General features: G+C 45.9%; 1 protein-coding gene across 13 annotated transcripts in view; it reads left to right on the top strand.

Moving 5' to 3' along the window:
• The window catches only part of dock9b (dedicator of cytokinesis 9b), a 56,241-nt gene extending 40,673 nt beyond the window's left edge, over positions 1–15,568 (top strand). For 3 of the 13 annotated variants that reach the window (XM_030409645.1, XM_030409639.1, XM_030409646.1), the window contains exons 21-53: positions 189–275; positions 368–457; positions 630–745; positions 1,147–1,216; positions 1,323–1,448; positions 1,592–1,663; positions 1,755–1,901; positions 2,088–2,171; positions 2,266–2,377; positions 2,490–2,668; positions 2,837–2,944; positions 3,100–3,211; positions 3,398–3,528; positions 5,032–5,146; positions 5,258–5,324; positions 5,463–5,510; positions 6,007–6,074; positions 6,824–6,939; positions 7,030–7,167; positions 7,266–7,448; positions 7,545–7,658; positions 7,902–8,117; positions 8,213–8,270; positions 9,267–9,373; positions 10,665–10,787; positions 11,322–11,435; positions 11,673–11,678; positions 12,093–12,239; positions 12,644–12,854; positions 13,380–13,570; positions 13,673–13,773; positions 13,975–14,113; positions 14,487–15,568. In XM_030409645.1, coding sequence (XP_030265505.1) covers positions 189–275; positions 368–457; positions 630–745; positions 1,147–1,216; positions 1,323–1,448; positions 1,592–1,663; positions 1,755–1,901; positions 2,088–2,171; positions 2,266–2,377; positions 2,490–2,668; positions 2,837–2,944; positions 3,100–3,211; positions 3,398–3,528; positions 5,032–5,146; positions 5,258–5,324; positions 5,463–5,510; positions 6,007–6,074; positions 6,824–6,939; positions 7,030–7,167; positions 7,266–7,448; positions 7,545–7,658; positions 7,902–8,117; positions 8,213–8,270; positions 9,267–9,373; positions 10,665–10,787; positions 11,322–11,435; positions 11,673–11,678; positions 12,093–12,239; positions 12,644–12,854; positions 13,380–13,570; positions 13,673–13,773; positions 13,975–14,113; positions 14,487–14,603 — 3,813 coding nt within the window. In that variant the 3' untranslated portion in view covers positions 14,604–15,568. Of the gene's footprint in view, positions 1–188; positions 276–367; positions 458–629; positions 746–1,146; positions 1,217–1,322; positions 1,449–1,591; positions 1,664–1,754; positions 1,902–2,087; positions 2,172–2,265; positions 2,378–2,489; positions 2,669–2,836; positions 2,945–3,099; positions 3,212–3,397; positions 3,529–4,219; positions 4,702–5,031; positions 5,147–5,257; positions 5,325–5,462; positions 5,721–5,937; positions 6,075–6,823; positions 6,940–7,029; positions 7,168–7,265; positions 7,449–7,544; positions 7,659–7,901; positions 8,118–8,212; positions 8,271–9,266; positions 9,374–10,664; positions 10,788–11,321; positions 11,436–11,672; positions 11,679–12,092; positions 12,240–12,643; positions 12,855–13,379; positions 13,571–13,672; positions 13,774–13,974; positions 14,114–14,236 lie in introns of those variants that run through there. The other 10 variants (XM_030409638.1, XM_030409635.1, XM_030409637.1 and 7 more) reach the window with 6 other exon arrangements.
• The last annotated feature ends 305 nt before the right edge of the window (positions 15,569–15,873 follow it).

The following is a 15,873-nucleotide window of genomic DNA, read 5'->3' as shown; positions in this document are numbered from 1 at the left end:
GTAGTAAACTGCAGCCATATGGTAAGACAGCTTGTCTTCTTATATTACAAAGGAACTGCTGCTAATTTGTCGATTCTATCATGTTGCTTGTGCTTTGTTATTCAAGATGTGCTTTAATAAATCAACACAGCGCAGTTTTTTTTAATCCATTATCGAGTGGAGTCATGGTTGCCTACATGTCATTGCAGCACTCCGGCTCGGAGATCAAATGGGTGGACGGGGGAAAAACCTTGTTCAAAGTCTCAACTCATCTCGTTTCTACAGTTTACACTCAGGTACACCGATTTAATTTTGTCCATCTATCACACCTTCTCATCTCACTGCAGAGAAAAGTGAGATACATGTGTAAACGATGTGTTTTCTTTAGGATCAGCACTTGCACAACTTCTTCCACCACTGTCAAAGCATGGAGCTGTCAGAACAAGCTTTGGAAGGGGAGCTGGTGAAATACCTAAAGGTACTGCGAGCGTAATTTATCGAGATAAAAAAAAAAAAACGCCTGCGGGGGGGGGGGGGGGGGGAACGCAACACACCCCTTTCATTCTTGTCTCGTCAAATACGATCTTGTAATCCAGCGTTAAAGGGAACGTGACATGCCTTACATCCTCCCCCCTCCCCCCCTCCCACAGAGTCTCCATGCGATGGAGGGTCACGTGATGGTCAACTTTCTGCCCACCATCCTCAACCAGCTGTTCTGCGTCCTGACCAGAGCCACGCACGAGGATGTGGCCGTGAACGTGACCAGGCAAGCCGAGCACAAACGCCTTAACGCGCGCGTGTGTGAGACGCCTGGTTTCCAGCAGCAGAAAGCTATGTGTCCGGACGATATTTTTGGTCTCTTTTAAGAAAAAAAAGAAAAAGAAAATTATAGCAGCACTTTCATCTGGGTCTCTTTCCCTCTGTTTCTCTTTAATAGCCCGAGTCCTTTTTCTCATTAGACCCACCTATGCTCGCACACGCCGTGTATGTATCTCAGTCGGGTGTGTGAGTAGTCTTTGATGCTCTGTAGGCAGTGTGTAAATGAGGCGTCGGCGCCTTAGAATGGATAAATGTAACTCCTATCTTTGGCTAGTTCCTTATAGCGAGCCTCCCTTCCTCCTTTCCCTATTCTTTTTATGTTTTATATCATTATGTGTGTCCCCGCAGGGTGATGGTTCACGTGGTAGCACAGTGCCACGAAGAAGGGCTGGAACATTACTTGAGATCTTATGTCAAGGTGCAGTCTTTTCTCACTGTATGATGACAGTTCGCAGGTCTATTTATATGTTCCCGCTCGGGTTAAACTGACAACGTCTAATAGAATTTTTCCTCTTCACGCTCAGTTTGTGTTTAAGCCCGAGCCTTATTCCTCCACTAATGTCAAGACGGTTCACGAGGAGCTGGCAAAGGCCATGACAGCCATCCTCAAGCCATCCACAGACTTCCTGACGAGCAACAAGCTGCTGAAGGTAACCTAAATTCATATCTACTCTCTCTTAGAAGACGGTAACTAAACAAAGGGTGACGTTGAGATAATAATGATTATTTAAACGTAATTGCCTAATTTTGGCATTTGGGATGGTAGACGTCTAACTCTGTCTTTGTGTTGCAGCACTCTTGGTACTTCTTTGAAGCCCTGGTGAAATCGATGGCTCATTATCTCATAGAGTGTGGGAAGGTCAAGGTGGGTCTTGTTTAAGTCCTCGGCCTTTCGTTTCTTGAGCCGCCTTCCCCCGAACCTAAATCCCTCTCCCTCTCTTCCCCGTCGCTCGCAGCTCTCCAGGAACCAGCGCTTCTCTGCGTCATTCTACCACGCGGTGGAGACGCTGGTGAACATGCTGATGCCACACATCACGCAGAAATACAAGGACAACCTGGACGCGGCCCGCAACGCCAACCACAGCCTGGCGGTTTTCATCAAGGTTGGCACTGCTCCCAATGCCTGCAGTGATTTATTGACCCTTTAATATGGAGATGAGTTTGAAAAACTGCCCTTCGGTTAAGGCCCAGAGAGTTATATTTAAATCGCCCTCACTGCAGATGGTTTATGTTTGGTGATTAACATAATTTTGAACCATGATGCAACGTTTTCTCACCTTTTCACTCAGCGCTGCTTCACCTTCATGGACAGGGGCTTTGTATTCAAGCAGATCAACAACTACATGAACTGCTTTGTGCCCGGCGACCCCAAGGTGAAAAAAGGCTCTCCTGCTCCCACCTTTAATACCTTTCATCCCAGGTTATTAAAGCCCTCATGAAATGTCTTTTGTCGTGCGTTCCTGTCAGACTTTGTACGAGTTCAAGTTTGAATTCCTGCGGGTGGTCTGCAGCCACGAGCACTTTGTCCCTCTTAATCTGCCCATGCCCTTCGGAAAAGGCAGAATTCAAAGGTTCCAAGGTAAATCACACGCTTAACGTCGCTTTTCATGTAAGCAAAGCGCAGTTCACGTTCTCCTTGTCCGCTGCATCCAATTTTTTTTTTTTTTTCTGTCGAATGCTGCCTGCTACAGATCTTCAGCTGGACTACTCTCTGACGGACGACTTCTGTCGGAACCACTTCCTGGTGGGGCTGCTGATGAGGGAGGTGGGCGGGGCTCTTCAGGAGTTCAGAGAGATCCGTCAGATCGCCATCCAGGTGCTCAAGGGGCTGATGATCAAGCACACGTTTGACGACCGCTACGCCGCCAAAGTGAGCTCTACAACACCTTTACTGTGCTTTAAACACACCATAAAAGGATCAATAAAATAAAAAGCCTGTTCGCTTCCAGGCCTGCTAAATTCTTTATCAATGGGTTGACCTGAGGATAAATTCAGCCCGATTGCTTCGACTCATGAGCACTTACTGTTTTCATTCCAGAGCCAGCAGGCCAGACTCGCCACCCTCTACCTCCCTCTGTTTGGTCTGCTCCAGGAGAACGTCTACAGACTTGACATCAAGGAGTCGGCCCCCCTCAGCAACCACAATGTAAGCATGACACCTAGTGGTGGGAAATTAAACGGCAGCTCTGGTCTTTAAAACAAGAATTACCGGCTTAATGTCATCTGAACAGGTCGCTCTCTTGACTACCAGTGTTTGCTTATCAGCTGAAAGCATCCTCAGTTTGTTGGTTTCTGTTCCAGAATGCCAGGGAGGACTCTCTGGTGCCCAACTCCATGGTGACTCCTCAGAAACCCGGGAGCTGCATAGAAAATGCCCTCCACAAAGATGTGTTCGGGGTCATCTCTGGGACAGGTAGACGTTTATCTTCATGATGAGCTTTATGTTCTCTGAACTTGGATCATAAAAACACAACATCCCTTTTCTTTGGCTTGCCTTATTTCCACATCGGACCACAAACAATATAGTAAATAAGTGGCTCTTCTGCACATGTAAGCTGTAGATTCAATTATCTGCATTTCCTGTGCTCTGTCCCCGCAGCCTCCCCTCAAAGCTCGACCCCCAACGTCGGCTCGGTTCACCACGCCGACTCCAGAGGCTCTCTGGTCTCCACCGACTCCGGAAACAGCCTCTTGGACAAGAGCAGCGACAAGACCAACTCCCTGGAGAAGGTACATTCATACAAACTCACAAGTTTATAAAAAAAAAGGTTTGAAACAAAGAAGCTGAACTGCATGAACCAGACAGATTTAGGGATATTGCTGGTTACGGGACGTTTCTTCAAAGTCTGGCTGGTTATGATAATATGGTGACTCAGGGCCAAAATCACGAGCATTTTCTTATTGCTAAATCCAATCACAAAATGTAATTTGATTATATCATTAACTGCAGGCACATTAGACCGAAAGTGGTGGTGTCTGTGGCGCACTGAAGTCGATCCAACTCCGCTAAAGTGAAGCCATACGGTTCCTCGACAAAAAACCCCATTGTCCGAGTTTCTTTTCTCATAAATTTGTGGCTTTAATCTCGGAAGATTTCCGAGTTTGCTCTCGCAAGTGATTGGACTTTATAGTCCTAGTATTGACGAGATTAAAGTCGTAAATTTTTCGCTTGACCAGCTTTGTGATACCAATTATCCAGTATTGCCAATGTTAGGTTATCTTGCTTCAGTGAGGCTAAGGGGATTAAAGTTGCTCTCTGATGCTGGTCTGTGAGACCTGAAATAACGAGGAGATAAAGCCCACGTCGACAAAACAAAAAGTTAAAGGTTGACCGTGTGTGCAGCACTCCCCTGATTCTGTTTAATTTGACATTATCTGCACTCTTGGACGTCCTCGCTGTCCTCCCACCTCCTCCCTTCAGACCTCCCACCCCCCTTCTCCTCGCTCTGTAACCTTCCCAACCCACTGCAAGGAGAGGTTTACCAGGAGGCACTCGGTCAACGTTCCCCCTCTCCCACTGGACCCCGAGGATCAACTCCCGCCTATGAACCCGGCGACCAAGCGGGTCACCATGGACTTCTCGCTGCTGTCTGTGCCCTTGCGTCAGCTCCTGCAGGACAGTGACAGCGATAATGACAAACAAGCGGCAGGCCAGAGGGTGGAGGGGAATCACGAGGAAAACTTACTCATACAAGTATTCTGTTTGACCTTTGTGAGCTCACCAACAGAGACTTTTGGTTGCAGCTGTACAGAATCAAGCAGATTTAATGATTCCCTTAACCAGAGTTTTGCTTTTAGTGTCAAATTTTAAAGACCAAAACACTGCTGAATTCTGTACAGCACGTCCAAAATCCTCCCTAAATTCCTCCCAACATTCTTCCTCTGAGTGTCCCACGTCAGGGAGTGTGTGTGTGTGTGTGTGTGCGGAGGTTGAGCCGACCTCCTGGCCTCTTTCACTGATTTCCTCAGACGCTGTAATGTAACTGTAAATGTGTTTCTTCAAACCTGCAATTGATGCCGTTATCTCAAAGCACAGAGCCGCTTCGGCAAACGCTTTTGTCCGCCCCGAGGGAGAATTTCTTGACATTTCTCATCTCTGAAGTTTGGGTTTGAGTGATGTTCTTTATCTCTCTGACGTTCCCCAGTTTGCTGCAACTCCGCCGTCTGCGCCTGATAACGCAAACTTTATATCTTCTATTTGTTTTCCCTCTCTCTCTCTCTCTCTCTTTCTAGAACCAGTGTGCGTCGGCTCTGGGCAGCACCGTGCTGCGCTGCGACAAACTGGACCGGGACGAGATCAAAAACCTGCTCATGTGCTTTCTGCACATCCTCAAGAGCATGTCAGAGGGTAGGGCCGCCTGTCTGAGCCGCTGTGCTTGGTCGCGACACATTGCTGATATGAAAAACCGCTCCACAGTAATCCTTTCTAAAGACTTTCTCCCCTATCTCCTCACCCCAGAGGCCCTGTTTGCATACTGGAACAAAGCAGCCCCCTCAGACTTAATGGACTTCTTCACATTAATAGAGTAAGTACAGAACTGGACAAACTTTTATGGTAATGGAGCCGCATAACTGAGAGTGAATGAAGCTCGTTGGGAAATGAAAATTAGCGCCAAAAACGTAGTAGTAGACTAAAATAATCACCTCTTGTGTTTGTCCTGCAGAGTCTGCCTCCATCAGTTCAGATACATGGGGAAGAGATTCATCGTCAGGTACGGTGTTACGTCGCTTATCTCAACTGACTTTGTTTGTGTTTAAAAAACATTGAACTGAAACTTATTCTGTTCATCATCTGTGCAATAATCTGACTCGCACTAATGCTCTTTTAACCCTCTTTGCCTCTGGTTTGTTCTCTCGCCTGTAACACTGCTGGAAAGTTGTTTTGTGGTTAATGTCGCTGGGCCGGGGCCCCTCCTGCATGGGTAAGAGATCGCTGGTGTCACTTTGCCTAATTGAATGCACGATGCTGCCATTAAAACCAAATTCATCTGTCTGCTGTGTTTCTATCTGTTACTGCCTTTCGACACCACTCGGACGTTTCCTCAGACATTTCCTCCTGTGTGCCTTTTTATCGATGTATTGACCGTCCTGTCATGTGACTGCAGCGAACCGCTAACGCTGTTTCTCCTCTCCCAACAGGAGCCAGGAGGCGGCAGGGCCTGTAGCTCCCGACAGGAAGTCTCTGACTCTGCCTGTGTCTCGTAACAGGGCGGGGATCCTGCATGCCCGTCTTCAGCAGCTGGGAACGCTGGAGAACGCTCACACCTTCAACAACAGTGAGACCGCCTCTCCTATCCCGTCTCACCAAGAGGGCTTTTCAGCTTTCTTTCTGTCTTGCTTCCTGTCTTTCTTTCTTTCTGTCTTTCTTTCTGTTTTGCTTTCTTCCTTTCTTGCTTTCTTGCTTTCTTCCTTGCTTGCCAGGGCCGGAACAAAGATTTATTAGGGCCTAAGCGCCAACCTGTGCAAAGGCCCCTTTGAAATGCAGGGAATTATTATCATTTTCTCAAATGAATTGCACTTTTGAGAGCTTTAACATGCCCAAAAGTTCTTGAAACTTTGCACACGAGTCAAACGTGATAAAAATATACTAGTTTATACGTTTTTCATGGGTTTTACCATGGATGGAGCAACATGGCTCACTAGTGCTCATTCATTTCCACCTGGAAAATTAAAAGCTACAAAGCATTTATTTAGTCTTTTTTCCTTTTTCTTGAAGGTGGGGTTCAAATACAAATCCTGCTTTATAGTTTAACTAATTCATGTATGGTTAAAATGTGACTTTAGTTGTGTATTTAGTGAGCAGCTGAACAAAACATCTGTGTCTTTTACTGACCTCTATTGGCAGCCAGTCAGAGCTGCAATAACAATGACGGAGCTTATCTCCGTTCATAACAGGCAGAACAGACGTGCTCGGTACTGATCAACAACCTAATCAAGCAGGTGGTGTTTCGGTGAAAAACATATTTACTGCTCCAATAAAGACATATCTTTTGACAGTGACCTTGCGACTCTGCTTTCTGTGCAGTGTACTCTCATACGGAAGCAGACGTGAGCAGCCAGTGTCTGCTGGAGGCCAACGTGTCCACAGAGGTCTGCCTGACTGTGCTGGACACACTCAGCATCTTCATCATGGGATTCAAGGTATCAACTGCGACAGCCCATCGAGACAGATGACAAAGACGCGTGACATTTTGCGTCGTAATCACATCTTGGTTGGTTTGTCCTCCTCAGACGCAGCTTACTTCAGATCTTGGCCACAACCCACTGATGAAGAAAGTTTTCCAAGTCCATCTCTGCTTCCTGCAGATCCCTCAGTCTGAGGCCGCCCTCAAACAGGTCTTCATCTCACTCAGGACCTTCATCTACAAGGTGAAAGGGAAATCAGAAAATTTGTTTTCTTGTCTTTTCACCCTTGATATCCGTATTCGTCACGCATAACATCCTGCCTCCCTCCACGTGTCCCGCAGTTCCCCTGTACCTTCTTCGACGGCCGGGCCGACATGTGTGCCTCTCTATGCTATGAAATCCTCAAGTGCTGTAACTCCAAGCTGAGCTGTATCCGCAGCGACGCCGCCCATCTCCTCTACTTCCTCATGAAGAGCAACTTTGATTACACAGGGCGCAAGTCGTTTGTGCGAACACACCTGCAGGTACGTGTGTCAACTAGTATTCAAGCCTTTTCTGATGAGTCCTTGTTGCGTTAATGTAGCACTGATTGTCTTTGTTCGTCCTCCCCATTCACCCAGGTGGTCATTGCTGTCAGTCAGCTGATTGCTGACGTCATCGGCATCGGGGGTACCCGTTTCCAGCAGTCTCTCTCCATCATTAACAACTGTGCCAACAGTGACAAGAACATCAAGGTGGGGGGAGAACGATGATACCGCTAACTGCTGCTAACTGTAGCTGCCTTTAGCTAGTTGGCTCGGTTAGCTGTGCAACTTGTGGTCCGGACTTGGGAGCTCGGAGTGGCATTGTGAGGAAGAAGAGGCAGAGATGTCCTTGACACAACATCGTTTCAAACCTTTTTTATTTCTTCGTATTCTGTTGATATATTTGGTTTTCTTTAAACACAAAGCTAATATCTGGCTATTGTACTCTTGCAGCACACAGCCTTTCCGTCGGATGTGAAGGACCTGATGAAGCGCATCCGCACGGTGCTTATGGCCACAGAGCAGATGAAGGAGCACGAGAACGACCCGGAGATGCTGGTGGACCTCCAGTACAGCTTGGCCAAGTCTTACACCAGCACGCCCGAGCTCAGAAAGACGTGGCTGGACAGCATGGCTCGCATCCACCACAAGAACGGCGATCTCTCAGAGGTACTTTTATTCATTTGTTGATTTTAATTTGGACCCTAACCCTGCATTAGATTTCTAACCCGTGCCTTGTCTCTGTTTGTCTGCGTCACCTGCAGGCAGCCATGTGTTATGTGCACGTCGCTGCCCTGGTAGCCGAGTACCTGTGGAGGAAAGGTGAGTCGAGGATATAGGAGTGGGAACGGTATGCCTCCTTCTGCAGTAAATAAGCGCTGATCATTCGAGCTCAAACACTTTTACAATCCCAATTTATAGGAGCCATATAATGAGTAACTGCTTATCACCGTAGAAAACAGATTATACAGGAATAAGTGTTAACAAACTCAATAAAATGATGTGATTCACTCCTTGTGTACTGATGAAAGATTATGGATAGCTTCAGAGATGCGTTTGGGCCTGTTGAAGCGGAGGAGGTCGCTTATTAAAGCATATTCTCATTTTTTAATTGAGCCGTACTACAGTGAATCAGTTCACCACCAACAGTTAGATGATTTGCAGGTGATTTTGAAAATCTCCTGCCGTCTCTCTTTACTTATTTACCCTCTACACCGCTTGTTGAGAATGAAAGTGAGCACGCCTTGCTCCACGCACACCTACACATACACACACAGAGAACATACACCTTCATCCTCCACCTGAGCAGCCGTCCAAGGGTCATCTGTTCCTGTGTCAAAAACACTTGGTGCATTCTCTAGATAAGGTCCCCTCTCGTGTTCCTGCACATATCCAACTGGATACCATGTTCAGACTTTGGATCTGGGGATCTGTTGTAAAACACGACAGGGTTTAATGAAAGTTCATCATCAGTTCAGAGCGTTAACCTCCCTTCAGAGCTCTTTGTTTTCTTTGCTCTCATTGTGATTTGTATTTTAATAGAATCTTATTTAAAAGTGGCCGCTGGGAGGAAGGTGTTGTTGTTGTCTTTTCTCCATAACTGTCCTTCAAAACAAAAGTGTTCAAACACTTCGTCAACGTCAACATTTCCCTGAGAAGGATGATCGTGCTCGTAACTATTGGGTTTGCACATTTTAAATCCCCCATAAGTCCCGCCTGTATGTCGAATTTTGCCTTTCATATATTAGTTTTGGAAGAAAAAAAAAACACACAAACGAAATGAAGACACTCATGCTGCTTCTGTATCTGTGTGTTCAGGTATGTTCCGGCAGGGCTGCTCGGCTTTCCGCGTCATCACTCCGAACATCGACGAGGAGGCGGCCATGATGGAGGACGTGGGGATGCAGGATGTTCACTTCAACGAGGTGACACTTCTGTGCACTGACCTTCTTACGCGCCGCGCTCCGCCTTGTTGACCGAGCATTCAGATGTTTTCCTAAGTTCCTCATTGGCACCACGTGTCACATAACGACCGTCGAGATGAGCTCTTATCTCTGTTAAGAGTATCAATTGCTTCGAGATGTGAAAATACGGTAGACTTTGACTTGGGGCTTGGTTACATGTGTTAATGTAGAAAATCACTGAGCTGGCAGACCGAACAGTCTGGCCTCAGGGTCAACACTCCTGTAGAGGGATTCAGTGTCTTCTTAATCAATGACACTCCGGCAGGGGAAGTGGGTTTGTTGACACTAGATTAATTCATTTGTCGATTAAAAGAAAATCCATGGCCATTTGTCTGAATTATAGAGGAACTGTTTAAGTCTTTTTATTGGTATTTAAAGTAATACGAAATGTAATAAACCAGAGATACAATTGGATTAACACAATACAACCAATACAATACAATGTCAAACATTTGCTGGTTCCAAATTGAGGATTTGCTGCTTTTCTTTGTCATTTGTGATACTAAATAAAGAGTCTTTGGGCTTTGGACAGAAGAAGAAATGGTGATGAGGAGTTTTTCACAATTTGTTTGACATTTTAAGGACTAAAAATGTAATTGATAACTGTGAAGTAATAAGCCCTTGTGGACACAAAGGCCTGAGAATTCAAAACTACATCTGTGTGTTTGCACATTAAACAAAAATGCATTCTTCCCATCAGATTTATAAAGCCCTGCGTGCGGCTAAATGCCAGTTTTTAAAATCTCAATCATTGTGGAAACGGCTGTTTGTACACAAGATTTGTTTCCATTCCTAACATTCATCATAAATGTATGCAGAATAAAACATCTCTCTCTTTATATTTCGTCATTTCCCCGCACCAATCTCCTGGAAACCTTCGTACGCCTGGTTGAAAGTATGTGTGAGGTGTACAGATAAGCTGCCTGGTCTAAACTGGTGCGAAATTGAAAGCGTTGGCCAGAGAATTTCTGAGCTTTTATGACTTGGTCAACACATCTGTAGGCATTGAAAAGCACTTCCACCTTCCATCTCCTCCTCTGTGTAATCCCCCAGTAAAAAGAACAGACATGATGGATCCATTTCCTCCCACGTCTGCTGTCTTTATGGGAACATTACGCTCGGTTTAAGTCCACTGTAGCCTTGTAAATCAGAACAAACAAAAACGTCCCCCTTTGCAACAGTTAAACATGCTGCAGACTGCAGGAAGCTTACATTTATTCATCAGTGCGTGTCTGTGTGTGTGTGTGTTCAGGAGGTGCTGATGGAGCTGCTGGAGGAGTGCGGCGACGGCCTCTGGAAGGCGGAGCGTTACGAGCTCATCGCCGACGTCTACAGGCTCATCATTCCCATCTACGAGCAGCGCAGAGACTTTGAGGTAAAGTGAACAGCGATCAGGCAGAAGCGGTGTTATAAACCATTCAGGAAACGTGAAGTGCATCTTAGATGTTCAGCAAAAGTCGTGTAGTCTTGTCCTAGAGGTGTAATATGTGAAAGTGTTAGTTAAAAACACTCAAGAAATTACAAAAAATACTTAAAGAATGTGAAAAAAAAACAGTTTTTCCCAGAGATATGTACTGAAATTAGCATGCTAACCAGCTAGCTCCAAGCCACTTTGTCCCTAAAACATCACTAATGCTCCCAATCCAGTCAGAGTACGCTAATATGAGTGTTAGCTGCATGGATAATTGAGCTAAGCAGCTAACTTAGCGGTTAGTCTGGTGATATGCTGCCCCCTATTTGTTTGGAGTGTAAATTTCACCTTTAAAGCGGCATAATCAATATTTTTATCATAACAGCTCGACTGCATTTATATCTGTTATTAAGCGAAACGTATTACATGTTATTTCTTTTAGCTTCCTGGTTGATTTGTGTAAAAAATGTCTGCAATCTTTGTGTTTCTGCGGAACAGAAACTGACACACCTGTACGACACCCTCCACCGTGCCTACACCAAAGTGATGGAGGTGATGCACACGGGCAAGAGGCTGCTGGGCACGTACTTCAGGGTGGCCTTCTTTGGACAGGTGAGGGGGGCCGAGTTCAACAACATCAGCCAAAACACACGCATATCTGAACCATAGATGTATTGTAGTACTGTTTTTCCGAGCGCGAACTCTTAATAAGTCATGTTACCTCTTGCCTTTTATGCATGCACATTCACTATGTTAACTTTTACTAAACACACAAACACACACATGTACACGAAACATTGAAAACTCTTTTTAATAGAGATGTCTCCTCTTTTCTCCTCCCTCTCCAAGGCTGCGGTAAGTCCGTAGAGGTTAAGCTGTGTGTGTTGGCCTGGCGTGCTCTTCCACCTCCTTTGCATCATTATAATATTAGAGGCCAGATGTTGCTTAGTTCAATTAGAGGTTAAACGTAGCTGTAGATTCCCTAGATTTTAACTCCTTATTGGCTTGTGATTGCTGAAGGGTGTTGGAGAGGAACTGCACATGCATGTTCTTTGCAGTTTGCGTGTTTATCGTTGGGTCTTGTTTCTTTTTTTGTCCCATCAGTGGCTTTGTATGCAACGCCTCACTCAAATGAGGCGTTGCATACGCGTGTTTTATCGGGTTTTGTTTGTCCATGTACTGTTTGTGCCGTTTCAGAGACGTGTTTGGCCTTTAAAGGTTACAAGTCGTCAAAATCTGAAGACTGACGTGCTTCCTTCTCCTCCGCAGGGCTTCTTCGAGGATGAAGACGGAAAGGAGTACATCTACAAGGAGCCAAAGTTCACTCCGCTGTCTGAGATCTCTCAGAGGCTCCTGAAGCTCTACTCCGACAAGTTCGGCCAGGAGAACGTCAAGATCATCCAGGACTCTGGCAAGGTGGGATCGCGTCTGTGTGTTGTTGATGTGACAGGAAGTGGTGCAGAACCCTGACAGTTGTGCAGTGGTACCGGGAGAACATGTACCGGGAGGTTTGTGGAGGCAGAGTTCAGGGACTGCAGTCTGAAAAGTCATGATTACAAAACAACATACAAGAGCATCGCTGCAGATCATTGACTCTGAGTGAAAACTTGTGAATTATAATGCAGGTTTGTGGAAGTTTATTAAAGGGGCAGTTCACCCCAAAACAAACTTACTTGTAGTGCTGTTGCTTGATTTTTTTGGTGTAAGTTGCCGAGTCTGATTTCAACAGGTGGCCAATTCTTACATATTGCACCTTTAAGGATTTCCCAGAAATATATTTTAGGGCTGTTCTATTAAATCTGCCTTCTGTGCACTAACAGGTGAACCCAAAGGACTTGGACTCCAAGTACGCCTACATCCAGGTGACCCACGTCACACCCTACCTAGACGACAAGGAGCTGGAGGACCGGAAGACCGACTTCGAGAAGAGCCACAACATCCGGCGCTTCGTGTTCGAGACCCCGTTCACGGTGTCGGGGAAGAAGCAGGGAGGGGTGGAGGAGCAGTGTAAACGGCGGACCGTTCTCACCAGTAGGTCCTGCACTCAGGGATGAAAATGATTCGCCACCATCACCGCAGTTTAGACACAAACTGGACTGGTACTGTCAGGAGAAAGAAATGTATCGTGGACTTGTGGAGGTCAGGAAGCAATAAAGCGGGAAGATTTCCTGGTTGTTGTCTGTCACTGTTAATCACACCTGAAACATTAATCAGATAAGATCATGTGAGGTTTATTCATGTCCACATGATCCCAAAGTTCATGTAGTTATCTTACCCTGGTAATAATTATGCTGACTGATAATGACTTGGCATCAGGCAGGGGTGTGTTTAGGGCCTCAATATTTGGCTGTACTGAAGCCACGGGCCTTTTATTACTTAGCAGCAGGTCTTTTTTTAGTTCCAAATTGATTTTATATGACTCTTAAGCTCATTTAGCCGCTGAATCGTTTGCGGTAAATCTAGCGAGGTGGAGTGAAATCTAGAGTTAGATTTCTTGTCTTGTCATTTGAAAGCATGATTTAAGTCCTCCCCGTCTTCTTTCTCTCTCCCATCCAGCCACCCACTGCTTCCCTTACGTGAAGAAGCGCATAGCCGTCATGTACCAGCACCAGACCGACCTGAGCCCCATCGAGGTGGCCATAGACGAGATGAGCGCCAAGGTGTCCGAGCTGCGGCTGCTGTGCTCGGCCACCGAGGTGGACATGATCCGCCTGCAGCTCAAACTGCAAGGCAGCATCAGCGTTCAGGTGCGGGGCGGCGAGGTCGCGCTGCTGGTTAAAAAAAAAAGGCTGTAAACCATTTTGCTCCTCCGGCGTCATTTCTGATCTTTCACCCTCGTTGTTTTCCAGGTCAATGCCGGCCCTCTCGCCTACGCCAGAGCCTTCCTGGACGACAGCAGTGCCAAGAAATATCCTGACAACAAGGTCAAACAGCTCAAAGAGGTGTTCAGGTACCTAATGACGGAAGCGTTTGCATATGTAAAACTCCGACTTGACCTCTCTTCCATCTGTCTGCTCATTTCCTCGGTGTGTTTCTGCATTTAGGTTGTGGTCTACAGAAAATATGTCCTGCCATGTTAGACTTTCACACTCTGTCCTCTGCATGTCGCTCTGAAGTGGCACTAAAAAAACCCTGTCGCATCCCTCGTCAGGCAATTCGTGGACGCCTGCGGTCAGGGGCTGGGAGTGAACGAGCGGCTGATCAAAGAGGACCAGCAGGAGTACCATGACGAGATGAAGGCCAGCTACAGGGACCTGGCCCGGGAGCTGTCAAACATCATGCACGAACAGGTAACGATGTGGGTTGTATCGTTCAGACTTTTTTTTTTTTGCATTGTCCACTGCTGCACCACTCCTCTGCTCATTTACTAACCGTGTCCCCTGTCTCCTCTCTCTTTGTGCTGGCCTGAGCAGATTGGATGGTAAACAGTGCTTTTGTCATTTGAGGAAGTCACTACAGAGACACTAAGGGACTGTATGAAAACTATTAGAATGGGGAGACGAGCGCAATCATGTGTTTAATTTAAGACAAAGGCGAAAAAACTCCCAACAAAACCTCCCCAAATAGTTTTCCCACAGTCCCTAAACTTACATTTACGCGCCCGAGTGAGTGTGTGTGTCGCTTTTTGAACACCCTTCCTAATCTCAATAATTGACCTTCTAGATAAACCCAGTGGAGGACGGCGCGAGGAGCACGCTGTCCGACTCCATGGGCATCTTCAACGCCATCAGTGGCACGCCGACTAGTGCCAACCCACACGGCTCCACCACCGTACTCTGATGTGGAAGTTCCTCTCGCGCCGTCTTCACCACCGGCGACGAATTTCAACTACCTGCCAGTCGAGAGGAAAACCATAGAGTACCTGAACACAACCTGAAGCCATCATCCATCGGTTTTTTTTTACTTTACATGTCACGAGCTGGAAAATGTTTCCTATGGAGACTCCGGTCGACACTTTTTTTTTTTTGGCTTTCACATGTCAGATTTGGGTCATTTTATCCTTTTTGTATAGTTTATTTTCTGTCATGTTAAGATGGGTTTTACGCATGTGATCGGAGTCAGCATGTGTGTATCCAATACTGTGACTGACAACACAATGTTATCTTAATCATCCTGGTGTCTTAAGCTCCACCCGAGGGATGTTGCAACAAATGAGGAACGTCGGCATTTGAATTTGACCCGAGTCTCAACCTTATCTCTCTTTTTTTTTAACTGTAGGGCTCCCATATATGTACAGTGTTTGTAAGAGAGTGTTCGTGGAAGTTTTTAACGGGAATAAATAAATGCCACTGCTGCGGCCGTACACGCATCCTCCGGCTGGTGCACAGTATTTTTTACATTTCCCCGCTTTTTCTATTCTTTTCCATCAAGGCCCTGCTACGGCGGAGGCATCAGAGTTTATCTTTTAAGAATTATTCGCTCTATTTTAGGCCAATGGACGTGTATAGAAAACTGTCTAAAGCCAAGTGAAACCACAATGTTTAAACCTATTTTCTGTAAAGAAAAACAATGGCGTGCAATATTTTCTATTGTTACCGACACTCTTGCCAAAGACATTAGAAAAAGGACCGTGCAATGCAAGACAAGGGTGTGACTGTTTGTAATCTACCCTCTCTGTTTCTCTGTCTGTCATGTAGATGCCTTTTATTATCTGTGAGGTAAAAATTAAGCAAACACGTTTTTACTTAATGACTGCTCATGTAAATATGTTTAAGACATATGAATAATAAAAATCTGTCATAATACCTTCGCCTGTGCTTCACTTTTTTATGTTCTTGTGTTATCATTCAAGCAGAAGAAGACGGAAGTGTTGCGATAACACTCCCCTTTATCTGCAGATCGAATTTCATCACAGTCAACAACTATTGATGAAATGATTTCCTAAGAGCCACTTCTGTAACCGATCCAGTCGTGACTGAGCAGCAGCAACAGTGTTACTCAGTGTCATCTGATCACAAAGTCATCTTTTAGCTCACTCATGTGGTTTAAAGGTGTGATGTGTAACAATTGGCCACCTGAGGAATTGCTGACTGTAGCTGCCCTGAGCCAG

The sequence above is a fragment of the Sparus aurata genome, chromosome 24, assembly GCF_900880675.1.
Source record: "Sparus aurata chromosome 24, fSpaAur1.1, whole genome shotgun sequence".
Lineage (NCBI taxonomy): Eukaryota > Metazoa > Chordata > Actinopteri > Spariformes > Sparidae > Sparus > Sparus aurata.
This window is presented reverse-complemented; position numbering and strand designations above follow the sequence as displayed.